Source organism: Myotis daubentonii, chromosome 8, assembly GCF_963259705.1.
Source record: "Myotis daubentonii chromosome 8, mMyoDau2.1, whole genome shotgun sequence".
NCBI lineage: Eukaryota > Metazoa > Chordata > Mammalia > Chiroptera > Vespertilionidae > Myotis > Myotis daubentonii.
The window spans coordinates 47,826,133-47,841,639 of record NC_081847.1 but is presented as its reverse complement, the minus strand read 5'-3'; the positions used below and the strand labels follow the sequence as shown (position 1 = coordinate 47,841,639).

The window sequence follows — 15,507 nt, the reverse complement described above, 5'->3', positions numbered from 1 at the left end:
ATCAACGATGCAGGGCTGTCTCCCTGACAGGAGGAGAGAACCACAATTTATTTATACAGCTGTTTTAACTTTTAAAATCAAAGGAGAAAGCTGAGAGACCTGGAGGAAGGGTTAGAGAGGCAAATATTTGCAGCCTACGCAGGAAGTTTTCAGTTTGATTAAAAAAATGAAACAAAAACAAAACTAGGCTCCTCATTTAACATTTTTCTGCAGAAAACAATATTTAGAGATCAATTTGGGCTTTCCTAGTTAATATTCAATTTTATTATAACTTCCTTTTAGTGTATTGAGCCCCAAACCCTAATTTTCTCTTACACTGTTTTCCTCAGGAGTAGATAATAATGCTAATGACAGCAATAATCTTGGTAATGTAGTCATGGCTAATGTTCATGACAGAATTCATATCAAGGGAAATAAAAATCTCGACTTTTCTTTTTTGGAACTGACAGATTGGTTATAAATTATTCAAGTTCAATCCTGATCATCATATTTTGGGACATCCAAAAACAAGCACAGCTGAGCATGAGGACAGGTGTGGAGATGAGGAGTTACTTCATCTTCTCAAGCATTCCTTTTAAATAGGGGCGGGGGGTGCAAAAGAGCTGCCTTCAGAGATTTTAATAGCAAAATGTAATTCAAGTTCCTAAAAATAAGAGTCATCCTCCCAACATTATGCTTTCATGGTAACTCTATTCTGCTTTTTATGCTTACAACAGCCTTGTGATTGTTATTATTGTTCCTATTTTATAAGAGAATGAAGTAAGAGAGCAAGCTATTCACTGGAAGTCACACCATTGGTGACTGGTGGAGGCTGTACTCAACGTGACTCAAACCTGTGTGTTTCCCCCAGATCCTGCCCTCAAAATGGACCTGAGGCTGCCAGATCACACACATCAGGGATACTGTACAATCAACTCCCGAATTCAGAAAAAGACTTGAGTAAATGAGCTTTAAAACCCCAAGCTTTAATTTTTTAATTTAAAAAAATACATTATTTTTCTTTCTGATTAAAAAAATCTATATTAATATAAATATTTAAATTTCAATATTAAAACCACAGGGAATTTGAAAAAAATCATTATAGGGGTTACATTCTATGGGGTACTGTATCACACAACTGAAATGACATCAAATACTTTATTTTTTTGCTAAATTCCAAGAGGGGTTATTGCTTGGAAAAAGAATAGAAAGAGTGACTGCAGGACTGCTGAAGCCTCTGACGTAGCTTAGACTCCTTCCTCCTGCCACCTCCAGTTCTCCCACACCCCCTGAGCTCTGGGTAGGACATGAAAATGCAGTGCCTGAAAAACGGCTTTATCAGTGTGCCCAGAGTTTGCAGCAATCAAACTTAACCACAAATCAGCAGCTGTGGGCAGCGTGCAGAGAGCAGCACTGAGAAAACAATATACGTTACAAGATATGAGCCATCTGAATATTGGTTCCCTATGTTTTTATCATAAATTCCGCTGTGAAATCTTAATTGGATCTGAAACAGAATGCACTTCCTCCTCTGACCTTAACCCTGAATCCTCATTCATTTGTATATGTTTTCCATCCTCAATTGTACTCAGGTCTCCAACAAACTAATCAATGGGGAAAACAGTCTTGTTTCAGATCATTACATTCCACAACTGCTCCCCGAGATTCGCTGAATGCAGCTGCTGCGCCACAGGTAAAAGTCTACTTGCAGGTATTCTAATGATCACCCAAAAAGATACCTATCCTTTGTAATAAAGATGGAGTTTCTAATTCCAACATCAAGATTTATACCATCTCACCATTTTACACCGATCTTTATAAAAAGCACTTTTCCACAGTGTGTATCTGCTCTACAATTTAACTGACTTTTATCTCGGACACAGCTCTGTCTTTCTTTGCACACACCGTGTATGATTCTAACATTGCAAATAACCTTCACTATGCGCTTTCGTCTTGTGATAATTCGCATCTAACTTGTTAGTAATCATTTTCAACTGTTGATAGCTTCACTTTTCTTGAATTACACTGAACCCCACTGACTAGAATTTACCAGTACCTATTTCTCCTGAATAAGCAAAATTAATTTGCTGCCTACATTTTGTTCTGATATGAGTCAGTTGAGAAAATTACATAAACTGTGTCAGGGTAGAGTGATGTGGGATGCAGAACAGAGTTTCTCAGATATGTTATTTCTTCTTCATTTCAAAGAACCAAGTGCAGAATGTGTAATCTTCTCCTCTCCACACCCACTCTGCGCCACTGTGGACCCTTAAATGACTCACACATCAGAAACATCTAATTTAAGCATGGTTTGACTAATTTCACCAGTGATCATCACCAGTCTTTCAAACTCACATCTGTTGAGCATTATGTATGTGTTGTCCAAATCTTGATTGTGTGTTTTCAGTTAAATACCTTAAAACATGTCAGCATTTTAACTAAGAAGATAAGTCAACAGTCTAAGGGAAGCATTCTTATCAGATAATTGTGCACTGTTTACACACAGAACTTGCTGGAATGATGTTAGTCATTTTGGTTCATGTAATTACCATTCCTATAACACAGCCCCATCTTGAAAAACTGCTCTTCTGAATTTATCCTACAGAAGACAAGGATGCCAGCTGAATCAGCAATGCAGAAGGCCTTGCCATGCTATCTTGTCTTCCCCCTCACCCCCAGCTCTGTGTCTTTGGGGTTCTCTCTTGTTTAGGCGATGGCAGCAGGTAAATCCCAGGTTGTTGGCCTGAGAAGACTAAGGCTGGTTGAGTTCAACATGAGTATTTTCCTGGCAATTTCATTTTCTCTAGCTGATATTCACTGGAATGTGTTCAGACCCTCCTATATACTGAAAAGTTAAGCCATGTAGGGCAAAAGGAACCTTTTGAGCCTATCTTGATCCAGGCCAACCTCCATGGGTCCAGACCAGCTCACTGGAAAATGGCACTGCAGTGTAGGGCCAACTAGTTACAAATGGTCCTTTAGTGTTAAAACCCCTCCTAGAATGGGCTACTGGTCTTCCTGCTTACTTGAAAGTATACTTCTATCAATTAAAACTCCTTAAATGTATTGTATACTGCATATTCCAAAAACTAGAATTTTTAAAGGATGGGATTTTTAAAGAATTGAATAAAAGTCCTAGATATTTTTTCCAGAATTTCAATAATATGTTATTTCTGCACACCCTATCCTGAAAATGTCTATTCTAAGATACATGTGTAATATTTCTATATCCAGACTAAATACCATTGTAATCTCTCCAATATTACCACTGCTTGTTATTCTTACTATATCCACTTTCGAGATTTGTTAAATTTCAAGAATATGTAATGATTAGAGAACCATGTAAGTTTATATATTCTTTCTTGAATACATACTTTTTAAAGGTAAAGGTTTCAAAAACATATGTTAAGAGGGTTTGATGATAATGCAACTAACCCTGATACTTCACAGGAAAACAAAATATTTTCGTAGTCATAGAACATCTTAACATTTTTTTCAGAAATGTATTTTCCAGAGTGGATATAATTATCCAGACTTGCTTTCTAATTCTTCTAAAGTATAGCTCTAATGATTGTTCCCTTACTCTATACTTATTTTATTTTCAAATGTATCTATTACCGCACCTCTAATATAAGAACACCTCCTTTTTAATTCAGACAGCTTTTCAAAGATATAGTCAGTATTGATTATGAAACAGAAATGTTAGACTCTATCTAAATAAATCATTTGGAGGAATTAGCATGACTAAATCTTTTCAAACATTAATTATAATTTTATTCCTCATTTAGATCCTAACTCCCTTGTTAATATACTAAAATGTTAGTATATTAGATTGCATTTTCTTGAGACACTTCTTTTATGTTAGTTGACCGTGTATTATTTTCTAAAACCACGTTTTACAATTATGAGGGCTAAATTTTTGAGAAACATGATTAATTACTATATAAGATTATGGACGTTACTTGATAGGGTTATGAATGTAAATTTGGCCCATGTTTCAGATGGACCCCTCCTCATCCTTGAATTGGACCATGGACCTTAATGAAGCCTGCAGAGCATCCCCTTGAACCAGAGCTATCATGAATTCCAACCCATAAGGAAGATTCAAAACTTTCAGATATGATTCTTCAACAGAGGAACCTGGAGGACACCACCTGACCCAGGTGATCAAAGTCAACATCACTACCAATGAGTCATATTGACGTCCTGTACCTCCTGACAAGATGCGGTGGGAAGGGCATCTTGTCAGAACTACATCACCTGAAATGCTCACATTAGGAAGTAATATGAGACTAACCCAGGTTGTGAGATGTGCTACCAAGTCCCTGGTCAAGAATGACAATGTGAAAGATGGAGTGACTACCTCAGGCTGAAAAGACTAAGGAGACAAGACAAACTCAAGATGTAACAATAGACCGGCTCCTATCAGAAAAAGTACTTTACTATCACAAATGGAAAATGTGAATTCGGCTGCTGAATGGTAATCAGCATCATACCAATGTTCATTTCCTGGTCTACGTAATAGATGTAGTCATGTAAGATTAACATTTGGAGAAGCTGGGTTCTAAAATAATACTTTGCAACTTATTTGGTAAGTCTGAAGTTATGTCAAAATGAAATGTTTCAAAATTTTACCGACTGATCCCAATTTTACCAATGAGAGGATAGAAATTTATGTTTAAGGGCAATGTTCAAAATACAGAGAAACTTGCAAGTATAAACTAGGCTTTCTACTTACTGATCTTTCTACTATATAAAGCTTCCTCTAATATAGATTTAGAATACTCTGTCCTACTTTCTAAGATAATTTTTTCTGTGTTGATGTGAAGATTGTATAAAAGGATTATGAAATCACAGAGGTACATCTTATATCCTCATGCAAGCCTTTGTTCACAGATCCATGGCTCCATTCCTCCCTCCTACCCACCTCCACAGATGTAGATTAGCTATAGAATTTACTGCTTTCCACTGCCATCTGGTTACCCGCATGGCTTATCAACCAGATGGTGAATTTTATGAAGAGGAGCTTGTTTTCTTTAAACTCTCCCATCTAGCACAACACCTACCACAGAGGAGGTACTAGGTAAGCACTGAAAGAAGACAGGAGACTGGGGAGGGGGATGTAAGTGAACATGGAAGGGGACAGGCCAGACAGCAGCAAAGGAGAACTTGGGGGATATAGTGTTAAGCATATTTAGAGAAACTACTGTTTCCCTCCAGTGATCATAATTATGATGACAGATAATCAATATAAATCATACAAGAATCATGCAGATTAGGGTGTAATTTCTCCCAATATAGTACTTATCTATCTATGCTTGAGCCGGCAAAGGCTCGGGGACTGTCCTGCTGCTTGTCTAATTCTGTCATTTATCTTGGTGAGCTACAGAGACTGCTGCAGAGTCTGGGACTCCATGTCAATGAGCACTGCACGCAAAGCTTGTCAAACAATCACAGAGGCCCAGTATCATCACTTGAGTTTATCTCATTTTTCACTTTCAATCTCAACAGAAACACAATGTAAAAACAGGACTGGCATAGACCTGTTTTGTTTTTTTTTTTGTTTTTTAATTTTTGCTTTTCCCATCACAAAATGGGCGACAAGTAAATACAAATAAAAGAGTTCAAGAAGATAGCATTTTAAAATATTTTGATCAATATGGGTAGACAATCAAAAATTTCTGAGCCAATCTAGATTATCTAGTTTTTCATTAGGTTTATAACAGTAAGCCCCTCTCCTCCAACTTGCAGTTATGCAGTTTCACTGAGGAAGCCTTAGGTAATGATAACTTCCATTTGTAACCTAAGATAACTTTGAAGAGGAAATGGGCAATATTAAACTGAATTTATGGCAAGTTTGTGCATTTTAGTGGCAAAATCAGATGGATTTTATTTTTGCTATGGCTTAAAAGAAACCAAACAAAAACTGAATTGTTGATTTTGTGTGGAGAAAGTGCACTGAATACTTTAGAGCTACTAGTATACTGAAGTATAGTAAGAGCTACGAATACCTGCCGAAAAGTATGTCTAAGGATCTGAACTTATTTAGATCCACAGAGCTGATCCGCGCCCAAATTCCCGCCAGGCATTTCACAGTTCTATTGCAAAGTAACAAGGTAAGAACAAGTGTCTTCACAATTCACTCTGGTTGTAGGGCTATTGTGAAAATGGGATTTCTACACATGCGCAGGAAAAACAAACAGCCATTGCTTTCTTTTAAGATAGGTGCCAACTTTAGGTAATCTACATATTGAGAGGGCACTGCTTGCTGGCTTTCCCCTCTAAAATCTATAAAATGTAAATTGTACCACGATGAGTAGGCTTTTCCCTAACCAAGTAATAAATATTTGGGATTCATTATTGTCTTTGTGTGTATCTAATATAAATCTGCCAGTTACGAAATCTAATTCCTACCTCATTTTTTTAACACAACCTCGTTTCAGGAGGAACATTCCTTTTCTGGAACACCAAACCCAGCTTTAGTTATCAGGAGAGACAGAGTATCTCTTGGTGAGAGATACTGCTGAGGTGTAATTGGCTGCATTGAGCATGCTCACCAACACGTTCCAGCAAGCTGACCTGAAAGCTGAGTGGATCCCACACTGAATGTCTACACATCTGATGCTGACTGAGGTACTAGGAATAAATTCTCCCCAAATAAGCAGGGAAGAAAGGGGAGTAGCAGGGAAGACAAGAGTGATGTTCACAGCTAGAGAAGCCGACTGTGGAAGAGGCACGGAGCACGCATTTCAGGGAAAGTAATGGCCCGGAGCGCAGCAATCGCTGGCAGCCCATTATGGTTAGGAGAGATGAAAACCACTTAATGCCTGGAACAGAGGCCGGGTGGTTTGCAGACACATTTTTTGTCAGCTAGTTGGAGGACATTAGGTGAGAAATGCCAAGGTGAGGAAAAGGCTGGACTTAGAAAAGTGCAGTGCAATTCAATGCGATAGATGGCTGTGAATTAACAGTCAATTCAGGGGAGACAAGGAGGGACTCCTATAAACAGGAAGGGAGACAGTCATGATGGCAACTAAGAAACACTCTTAGCGAAAGGCGCACTATTGTTCTTTAAAACAACTCCATACGGCATGGTGACTAGCTATATATATAAAAGCCTAAGTGATCGTTACAACCAGTTACTAAACGACCAGTCACTATGATGCACACTGACCACCAAGGGGCAGACACTCAATGCAGTAGCTGCCCCCTGGTGGTCAGTGCGTTCCCACAGCCAACCTCCTGTGGCCAGCCAACCTCCTGTGGCCAGCCAACCTCCCACAGTCCCTCCCCCAGGCTGGCCAGCCCAATCGGTCGCAATTGGGACTGGATGAGACGGCCCAGATCAGCCCGAATCGCCGGCCAGGGCGAGGGAGCCCACCCATGCATGAACTCGTGCACCAGGCCTCTAGTCATTAATAACACTGTACTGCATATTTGAAAGATGCTAAGAGAGTTGATCTTAAAAATTCTCATCACAAGAAAAAAAAATCTGTAACTATGTATGATAATGAGTGCTAACTGGACTTACTGTGGTGATCATTTCACAATACATACAAATGTTGAATCATTGTTATACACCTGAAACTAATGGTAGATGTCAATTATACCTCAATAAAAAAAGAATTCCATCAGAGTAATAACTAATGACTCTTTCCTTAAGTCTATACCTTTCCGGTCAGCAGTTTATCAACTCATATCACCAGATAAGAGTAAGATTCTCATGATAAAGGTCAGATTTTAACACAGCCCAGAAGTCCGTGCCCTGGAGATCTTGTGGTGAAGGTTCTACAAGCACTCCTGGTCCATTCACAAACTGTTCTACTTTGGTCTTGAGTTATCATGTTGAATAAAACCAGTAACTAGGCTAAAATAATAAGGTCACAAGTCATCTTGTGACTTAATTATCCTCAATGTCTTAATGACCAAATGTTATTTATTTATTCATCTCATTGGCCATCAGCTCTTACCATGGTCTCCAAATTCAAAGGCCTAAAAAATATACGTACACATGATTTCTCTGGCATTTGAAATCCCTGTGTATAAGGAATGAATCATTCACCCACTAACTATATTTCCCACTAACTCTCCATCTCAAATTATCTCACTGCATTTTTTCAAAATTTTAGTCATTTAAAGAGTTTTTGTGTTTAACCCATTTGCATCCTGAACATTTTACAGTGACTATCTGTATGGAACGCCCAATATACATCAGACAAGAAATAAACACAAACTTGTTTTTCATCCCATACAATCTGCCAAGTGATTGTCTCTGATTAACTGAAAGGGAAACACAGAATATTTCTTGTTACCTAATCAAGGAACCCCACAATTTCTGAGAAAAACAATAAAAACGTTGCCCAATAGCTTCATAAGCATTTGAAATTTAAGTAACCTTAGCAGCATGTATTTTCATAATTTTAAATTGACTTATAAGGATTATTTAGATACAAGCATTCTGAATTATTATGTGAAGACTAAAATGTACAAGAAGAGTGTTTTAAAATTTTTTAAGTTATGTTTACTTCAAAATGTCAACTTCACTGTGGCAACCCCATTTAAAACCAAATTAACGGAAATATTTTAGTTGTCTTTAGAAAATGTTATATTCTCATAAAAGTATGATTTCACCTAATCACTACTAATTCTTTCTGAATCAGCTGAATGTTATATAAAATTGTCCACTGAAAAAAAGTTTGATGAATTTGTTAAATGTTCATTAAAAATGAAATTAAGTTCTAAATTCTTAGTCATTAACAATGCATAATGGTGACTGCTCTCACTTTGTTTATAAGAAAACAGAAAAAGCTGAGAGAGGAATTTAGTGCATGTACACTGTATAAGATGCTACAAATAAAATAGTACTGGCTCTAAAGATATATATGCACATAAAACACGTGTGTACTAACACATCTTTTCTTAGTGGAAAAAAAAAACGCTATGGCTGGGCTAAAAAGAAAAAGTTCTAATCCACAACCTAGAAACCTTGAACTTACTCAAATCTTTCTCTTTTCCATAAATGTCCATCATTATTTCTAAAATATAGAGGAATTCAATGAGAACAGTAAATACAACACAAACCACCTTGACTTATACAGATACCCACCAACAAAAACAGATTTTTACCTTTATGTAAGGTGTGTTCAAATGAAAACAGAACCCATGAAATAAAGAGCAAAGATTCTCCCTTGATCTTTCAAAGTTGGAAATTCACTCAAGCGTAAACTCATCAGCTTTATTAGGAACAGAGGTCTAGAGCTGACAAAGTGCCAAGTAAAAACGCTGATGTATAGATTTCTTGTCAAAACTTACTCTATGAAGGAAACATTCCCCAGTGCTCATTACCGAATTGAGAAATTTAGGAAACCTTTGCAAATATGTAAGTATCAGCCCGACAGCATGCTAGGCACTGGACCGGATATGAGCATGGTGAGGGAAAGGCCCTTCTCCTGATGAGCCCGCTCCTCAGTGCGGAAGGCACTCAAATGAAAAATCCTGCCCAAATAGAACAGAGCTGTGAAAGATAACGTTCAGTTTGGCTCCCACCTGGCCACCTAACAAATGCACCACAAACTGCCCACCATTGGTTTAATGAGTATCACTTCTGACTTCTGTTCATATTCATTTTTAACCAAAAAACAATTTTCAAAAGCAAATCTTAAAAAAATCCATCAAAACCAGACCACCTCTAGAAAGAGTAGGTTTGAGTTGCTCATAATTTAAAGACAATAGAGAGAGAGTTTCATGTTCTCTAACACCAAAGCATAAATGAGCAGTTCTCCATCCAAGCACAGACATTCCCAGTAACCACGAGTGACTTCGATAGGCCACATGCCCTACCTTTCCGACATAGAGGGGGTCCGAACCCATGTATTCCTCCAGCACAAAGAACTGATTCCACACCCAGCTGCGCTTGGTCCTGGGCCTCCCCGACTGGAAGTAGGGCTTTGAGCTGGACCTCGAGAGTTCTGCTTGACTCATCCCAGAAAAGCACAGGACAAGGGCGATCAGCTGCAGGAAGTGGCAGAACTCCACTTTGCCCAACTTCATCTTTTTTTTTTCTTTCTTTTTCCTGTGTAAGAAAAGAACCTTGACAACAGAAAAGGCACAGTTCCAGTTGGCTTGGCAGCTCTTGCCTCCGGCAGGGTGTCAGCTGGGAGTCCAGAGATGATAATTTGTAGAGCGTCCGGTTGGAGGCGGTCACCACCGCTGAATCGCCTTCGCCAAAGAATGGTGTAAGAGGTTCCTATCGGGACAAAGCGACAACTCGTGTCAGAAACCAGGACACACAACCGGGAACGTTCATTTACTAACTTCGTACTGATTTCCCCAAGATGTCATCATTTGTATAATTGCTAAACTAAAGATTATGAACTTAGATGGAAACTGGCAATCACCGTGGTCCTATGTGGACGTCGCTGAGGCAGGATGATTCCTGTTCCACAATGCAACCTTAAAATTCCGCGCTGCTTCTAAGGCATTCTACTTGAGCATATGGTTTATTGCACACAAATGGAACCACATCCATTAAAAAAATCATTTTAATGCTAGCCTTTACTTATTTAATTTTTTTTTATATTGCAGGCAGTTTCCTGCGCTGGTATTAGGCTATGAAAGCAAAGCAGGGATTTAGGCGAATGGGAAGGACATATGCTGGTTTAAATCTCTCCTGTGAAACTGTAAAGAGAAATAACGGAGCACGAGGTGCTTCAACGCTGGGTGATTGATTCTGAGTCACAGAACACCAGCTGCTCTGACGTGTTCTGAGTTGATTGTGATCAGCTGAAAGCTCAGTCGTTTCCAGTTCCCACTCTTCAAACTTACTGTCACAGATGCTGTGGAGCAGGTTCGATTATGCTATTTCACTGCAGTGATTTGCGACTCCACAGATATTTACTGAACATCTCACAGCTAGGCTTGCGCATAGTAGGGTCTCCCCCGCCCCCAGACACACTTATGGGATTGAATTATATGGACCATCAGAGGGGTGAGGAAACTCAAGTGTATTTGTAAGCCCCGTTCATTGTTGGCATCAGCACAGAAAAAAAACCTCTCATTCTAAGGTCTACTTATTTCAGTTACAGAACCCTGATTATGCAAGAGATAAAAAAAATCAGTTACAAAACAAACTTCCAAAAACAGAGAAATGATAATTTGAGAAACTACTCACGTAAATCACTATGCTACACTTTGCTTTATTAATTCCTTTGACTATAAATAAATCAACAATTGGGCAGTTACAGTGAAGGATTAACATTTGTGTATTGTTTTGAGAGGAGAAAAATAGTTTTAAGAATATGAAGCCAAAAGATAGCTCCCTATGAAGGCAGAAGCTACACTGCCTTTGTATTATACGCTTTTCCATCTTTCTACCTGTCTCTCCTATAACAGGGGTAACAGTTACTCCTGTTAATTTCTTATAGAAAAAAATATAGAGAAATACTTATAGAAAATGCCACGTAAGCAGAAAAAAGGTTAGATTTGTTAAACATGTTGGAATAGCCCGCACCACTGGAAGAAATGGATTGCACTGACTTTGAGCTCCATTCGAGGGAACATGTTCATGTTAAAATAGCTCTGTAAAGTTTTGAAATTTCAGAGGGCACCGTGGAATAACCCAGCTGCTTACAGAACGGACTTGGTGTACGCCGAGAACCAGAAAAATGATAAACCATTATTGAAGCACACCGACTGTCGTCTGTGCACTGAACACATCTCCCCAAATCCAGATCTCCCATCCGAGAAGCAACAATGAAATCGGTCCATTTAGAAACCACCCAAGGTCAAGTTATTCTAGACTTAGAATCATTAGAAGTAACTTGGAGTCAGGCACTAATATTCCAATGTAGGCCCCTCAATGAGGTTGAACGTTCCTGGTAGGGAGGTCTGAGCTAACCCACCTGAGACAGGTTACCTGTAGGTAAAGATGGTGGGTAGGTGGTTAAACTAGGCAATGGTGCACCAGGGTATTGGTCTATAATGAGCCAGGAGTTACAGTCAGGAGCTCAGGGTGGTGGCTTTTAGTGGCAATAGCTGTCAGCATAGTGAGAAGCACAGTCATGTGACCTCCCTCATGCTAGGGGCACAATGGTTCCTGGGGACAGGGAGGGCTGGGTTAGCATTGTGGTGACAGGACTGAGGCTAGATTGTGAAACCTGAGGCCAAAGGACATTTCCAGTTTTCCCCCTTTCCTTCAAGAGTGAATAAATTTTCTCACAAAAACAGGGATGTAAGTACTTTGATCCCTGAGAGTATTTTTTTTATTTTTTTGTATTAAAGTTTAATGTACTATTTTTAAATAATTATTTATTGTTGAAAGTATTACATATGTGCCCCTTTTCCCCCAATGACCCCCTCCAGCCTGCTCCCACCCTCCCTGCCCTAGGCCTTCAGCACCCTATTGTCTGTGTCCATGGGTTATGCATATATGCATACAAGGTCTCTGGTTGATTACCTCCCACCCACCCATCCACCCACCCACCCTCCCCCACCTTCCCTCTGAGATTCCGCACTCTGTTCCATGCTTCCACATCTCAGGATCCACTCTGTTCGTTCATCCACTAAGTTTGTTACTTAGATTACACATGAGAGCGATCATGTGATTCTAATCTTGCTCTGACTTATTTCACTTAGCATGATACTCTCCAGGTCCCTCCATGCTCCCTGAGGCAATTTTTTAAATGTGATATAGCTAAATTATATTATTTGGACTACTTTAGTAAGTGAACTTTGATAGCATTGTTTTAGTATGAAATGTATCCAACTTCTAACAAAGTAGCGAATGAACTTTGGGAATTCAAAATTAAGGGAGTTATGATAACTATACAATGGTAAAGACTGGGCAATGCATCGGACAGAAACAGATTCTGAGTCTGCAGTCAGCTAAACAATCTTGGACAAGTTATTTACAGAATTCTAAGCAAGTAAGTTGCAGAGATAAAGCCTCAAGTTTCTTGCTTATAAAACAAAAATGATAATAATGGCATCTACTTCATAACAGGATAAAACAAGTAAATCATGAACAAATCATGATAGTGTCTGGGCCAACTAAAAGCACTAAAAGAATAGCTGTTAGGGTAATTAGTGCCATGATGATATTTTTCAGTTTAATACTAGTTCTGTTAACGTTAGTTTGTGAAATGTGGTTAGTTTTCCTTTAAAAGTTATGTGTAGCCCTCTGTTGTGGCTCAGTGATTGAATGCTGAGCCATGACCCAAGAGGTCAGGGTTCAATTCCCCAGTCAGGGCACCTGCCTCAGTTACAGGCTCAATCCCCAGTAGGGAGCTTGCAGGAGGCAGCTGATCAATGATTATCACTCATCATTGATGTTTTTTCTCTCTCCCTCACCTTCTTCCTTCCTCTCTCTGAAATCAAGAAGAACATTTTTTTAAAAGCTATCTGTAGTAAAATGTTTTAGACAACTCTCACGCTGAATGAAACAGTCTTGATAGTTCCTGTCAGTGCCAGAGAATATGGATCATGAACCAAAAAAATCTAGATGGATACAAACAATCGGCACCGATTTTCTTTTTTCAAAAATAATGTAATAGGAAAGCAATTTCTGTAATTCTTACCAGCCAAAGACTGATATTGGAGTTGGAGAAATTTATTCCAGCTCACTCGGGATGTTCACTGATAGGAAGAAAACAAACATAATGTGGAAATAGGAACACTGGGGTGTTTGTCCTAAAACCGCCCCTATTTCTGTAGGACCTTGGATCCCCCTGGGATTTAATTTTCTACGTTGGCAAAAGAAGGGAGCTGAACTGAACTATCTTGAAAGTCTGTTGTGGCGAGCCGGCACGGCCATGGCATACTCAGCCCCAGGGCGCCTTATGTGCCACGCCAGCTCAGCCTGGTTCAGTGAACCTGAGAGGGGGAAGAGAAGGATGGAGAAAAGACAGACAAGAGAATGAAAGCTGGGTCTATGTGGACGCTGCTCCCGAATGGAGAGACAGCGCCAGCGCCCACAAGCAATGTCTTTATTTTATAGCAGATGCCACAGGCAAAGTAAGGGCGTGGTCAAGATGTTTACAACATTCTCGTGGGTTTCAATCCTACTCAATTACAGGCACCTGAACTCTATCAAGCCCATATCACTCAGATACGTGGGGCCACGTGTTCGGACCATAGGTTCAAGCTTACAACTATGTATAGCTGTAGGCTATAACTGTGCTGGGAGGGCTCTGCTCTCCAAGCTGGGACTTGCATGTGGCCATGAGAGGACTGTGCCCTCTCATTAGTCCGAGGCTTGAACCTGTCCAAACACTGTTGCTGCGCTCCACAGTCTGTTTTTACAGGTCTTACCTTTTATGCTTTTGACAGTTATATAGAATAGATTTTGTTGACACGTTTAAGCTATGAAAAAGTGTGCATTGCTAAAAATTAAAGATAAAGGGTAGAGGGGTTTAAGAAAGTCACAGTAATATAGAAACATTTGGCATATTTACGAAATGTAGCATGAATTTTAACATGAGATGTTTAACTTACTCTTCTTGACTCTGGATAAGACTGTCTCCCACACAACAAGATTATGGATTTATCAAACTGGCTAGAACATCCCAACGAGGTGAGTTATGGAGCATGACATGGGTCCTTTACTCACAATGTAACATTTGTGAATAAGAGATACCTGAGAATTTTGTTTTTTCCTATCTAAGTTAAGGGTGCTTAAAGCAGTCAGTATTAACATGAACCTTGATGAAGAGGGATGTCTGCCCTATCTGTGTATCACAGCATCTAGAACAGAAGCAGACACATAATTGGCAGAAAACAGTTATGGACTATTTGTTTTCATTACAATTAAATTTTTATTTGTTTAAACATGTTTTTACTGAATTTAGAGAGAGTGCAAGGGGAAGGGAGAGAGGAAAATATTGATCAGCTGCCTCCTGCACGCCCCCTACTGGGGATCCAGCCAGCAGCCTGGGCATATAGTATGCCCTGATTGGGAACAGGACCAGACAATGCCCACGCACTGAGTCACATGGGCCAGAGCTAAATTAATTTTTAGCATCAACACTTGACCATGTGCTAAGTCAATATATAAACTGCTTGCTAACTCTACTGTGTTTATGAGTCACGATCACTTTGAAAACAATTCCATTATATTTCTCAGTGGAGTCTGGAGTATTTGCCAACGCCCTTGAGCCAAATGTTCTTTGCCTTTCTTGAAGGTCTAGAATGTACAAGGATACCTTGCCTGGCTTTGTGTACATTACTGGAGGATGGAAATTCTGTTTCATGAGGTAGATAAATGCCTCAATAACAGCCTTTTTGGAGTGCACTTATAAACTGGGAAACTATATGAATGGCTGTGATCCGAGTGGGTGTGTTTCATGAGTGCCTAAGTCTGCCAGGAATATACACCTGAGAGCGGGTCAGATGTCCCCTTTCTTAGTCAGGCTTCCCCAAATCCTTCCCTTCCTTTCAATCTTTACCCTGGCCTCTGGTTTTCAAGGTAAAGGCCAGTACAGCCGTCCAACCCAAGTCATCCTGTGTTGTGATGTCATGCAAGAAATGAGGGAT

At 39.4% G+C, this 15,507-nt stretch overlaps 1 protein-coding gene across 2 annotated transcripts in view; it reads right to left on the bottom strand.

Annotated features, from left to right (window-relative positions):
* Window positions 1–15,507, bottom strand: part of CDH7 (cadherin 7) — a 117,162-nt gene that overhangs the window by 93,899 nt on the left and 7,756 nt on the right. For both annotated transcript variants that reach the window (XM_059706326.1, XM_059706325.1), the window contains exon 2: window positions 9,820–10,225. In XM_059706326.1, the coding sequence (XP_059562309.1) occupies window positions 9,820–10,029 (210 nt within the window). In that variant the 5' untranslated portion in view covers window positions 10,030–10,225. The remainder of the gene's footprint in view (window positions 1–9,819; window positions 10,226–15,507) is intronic.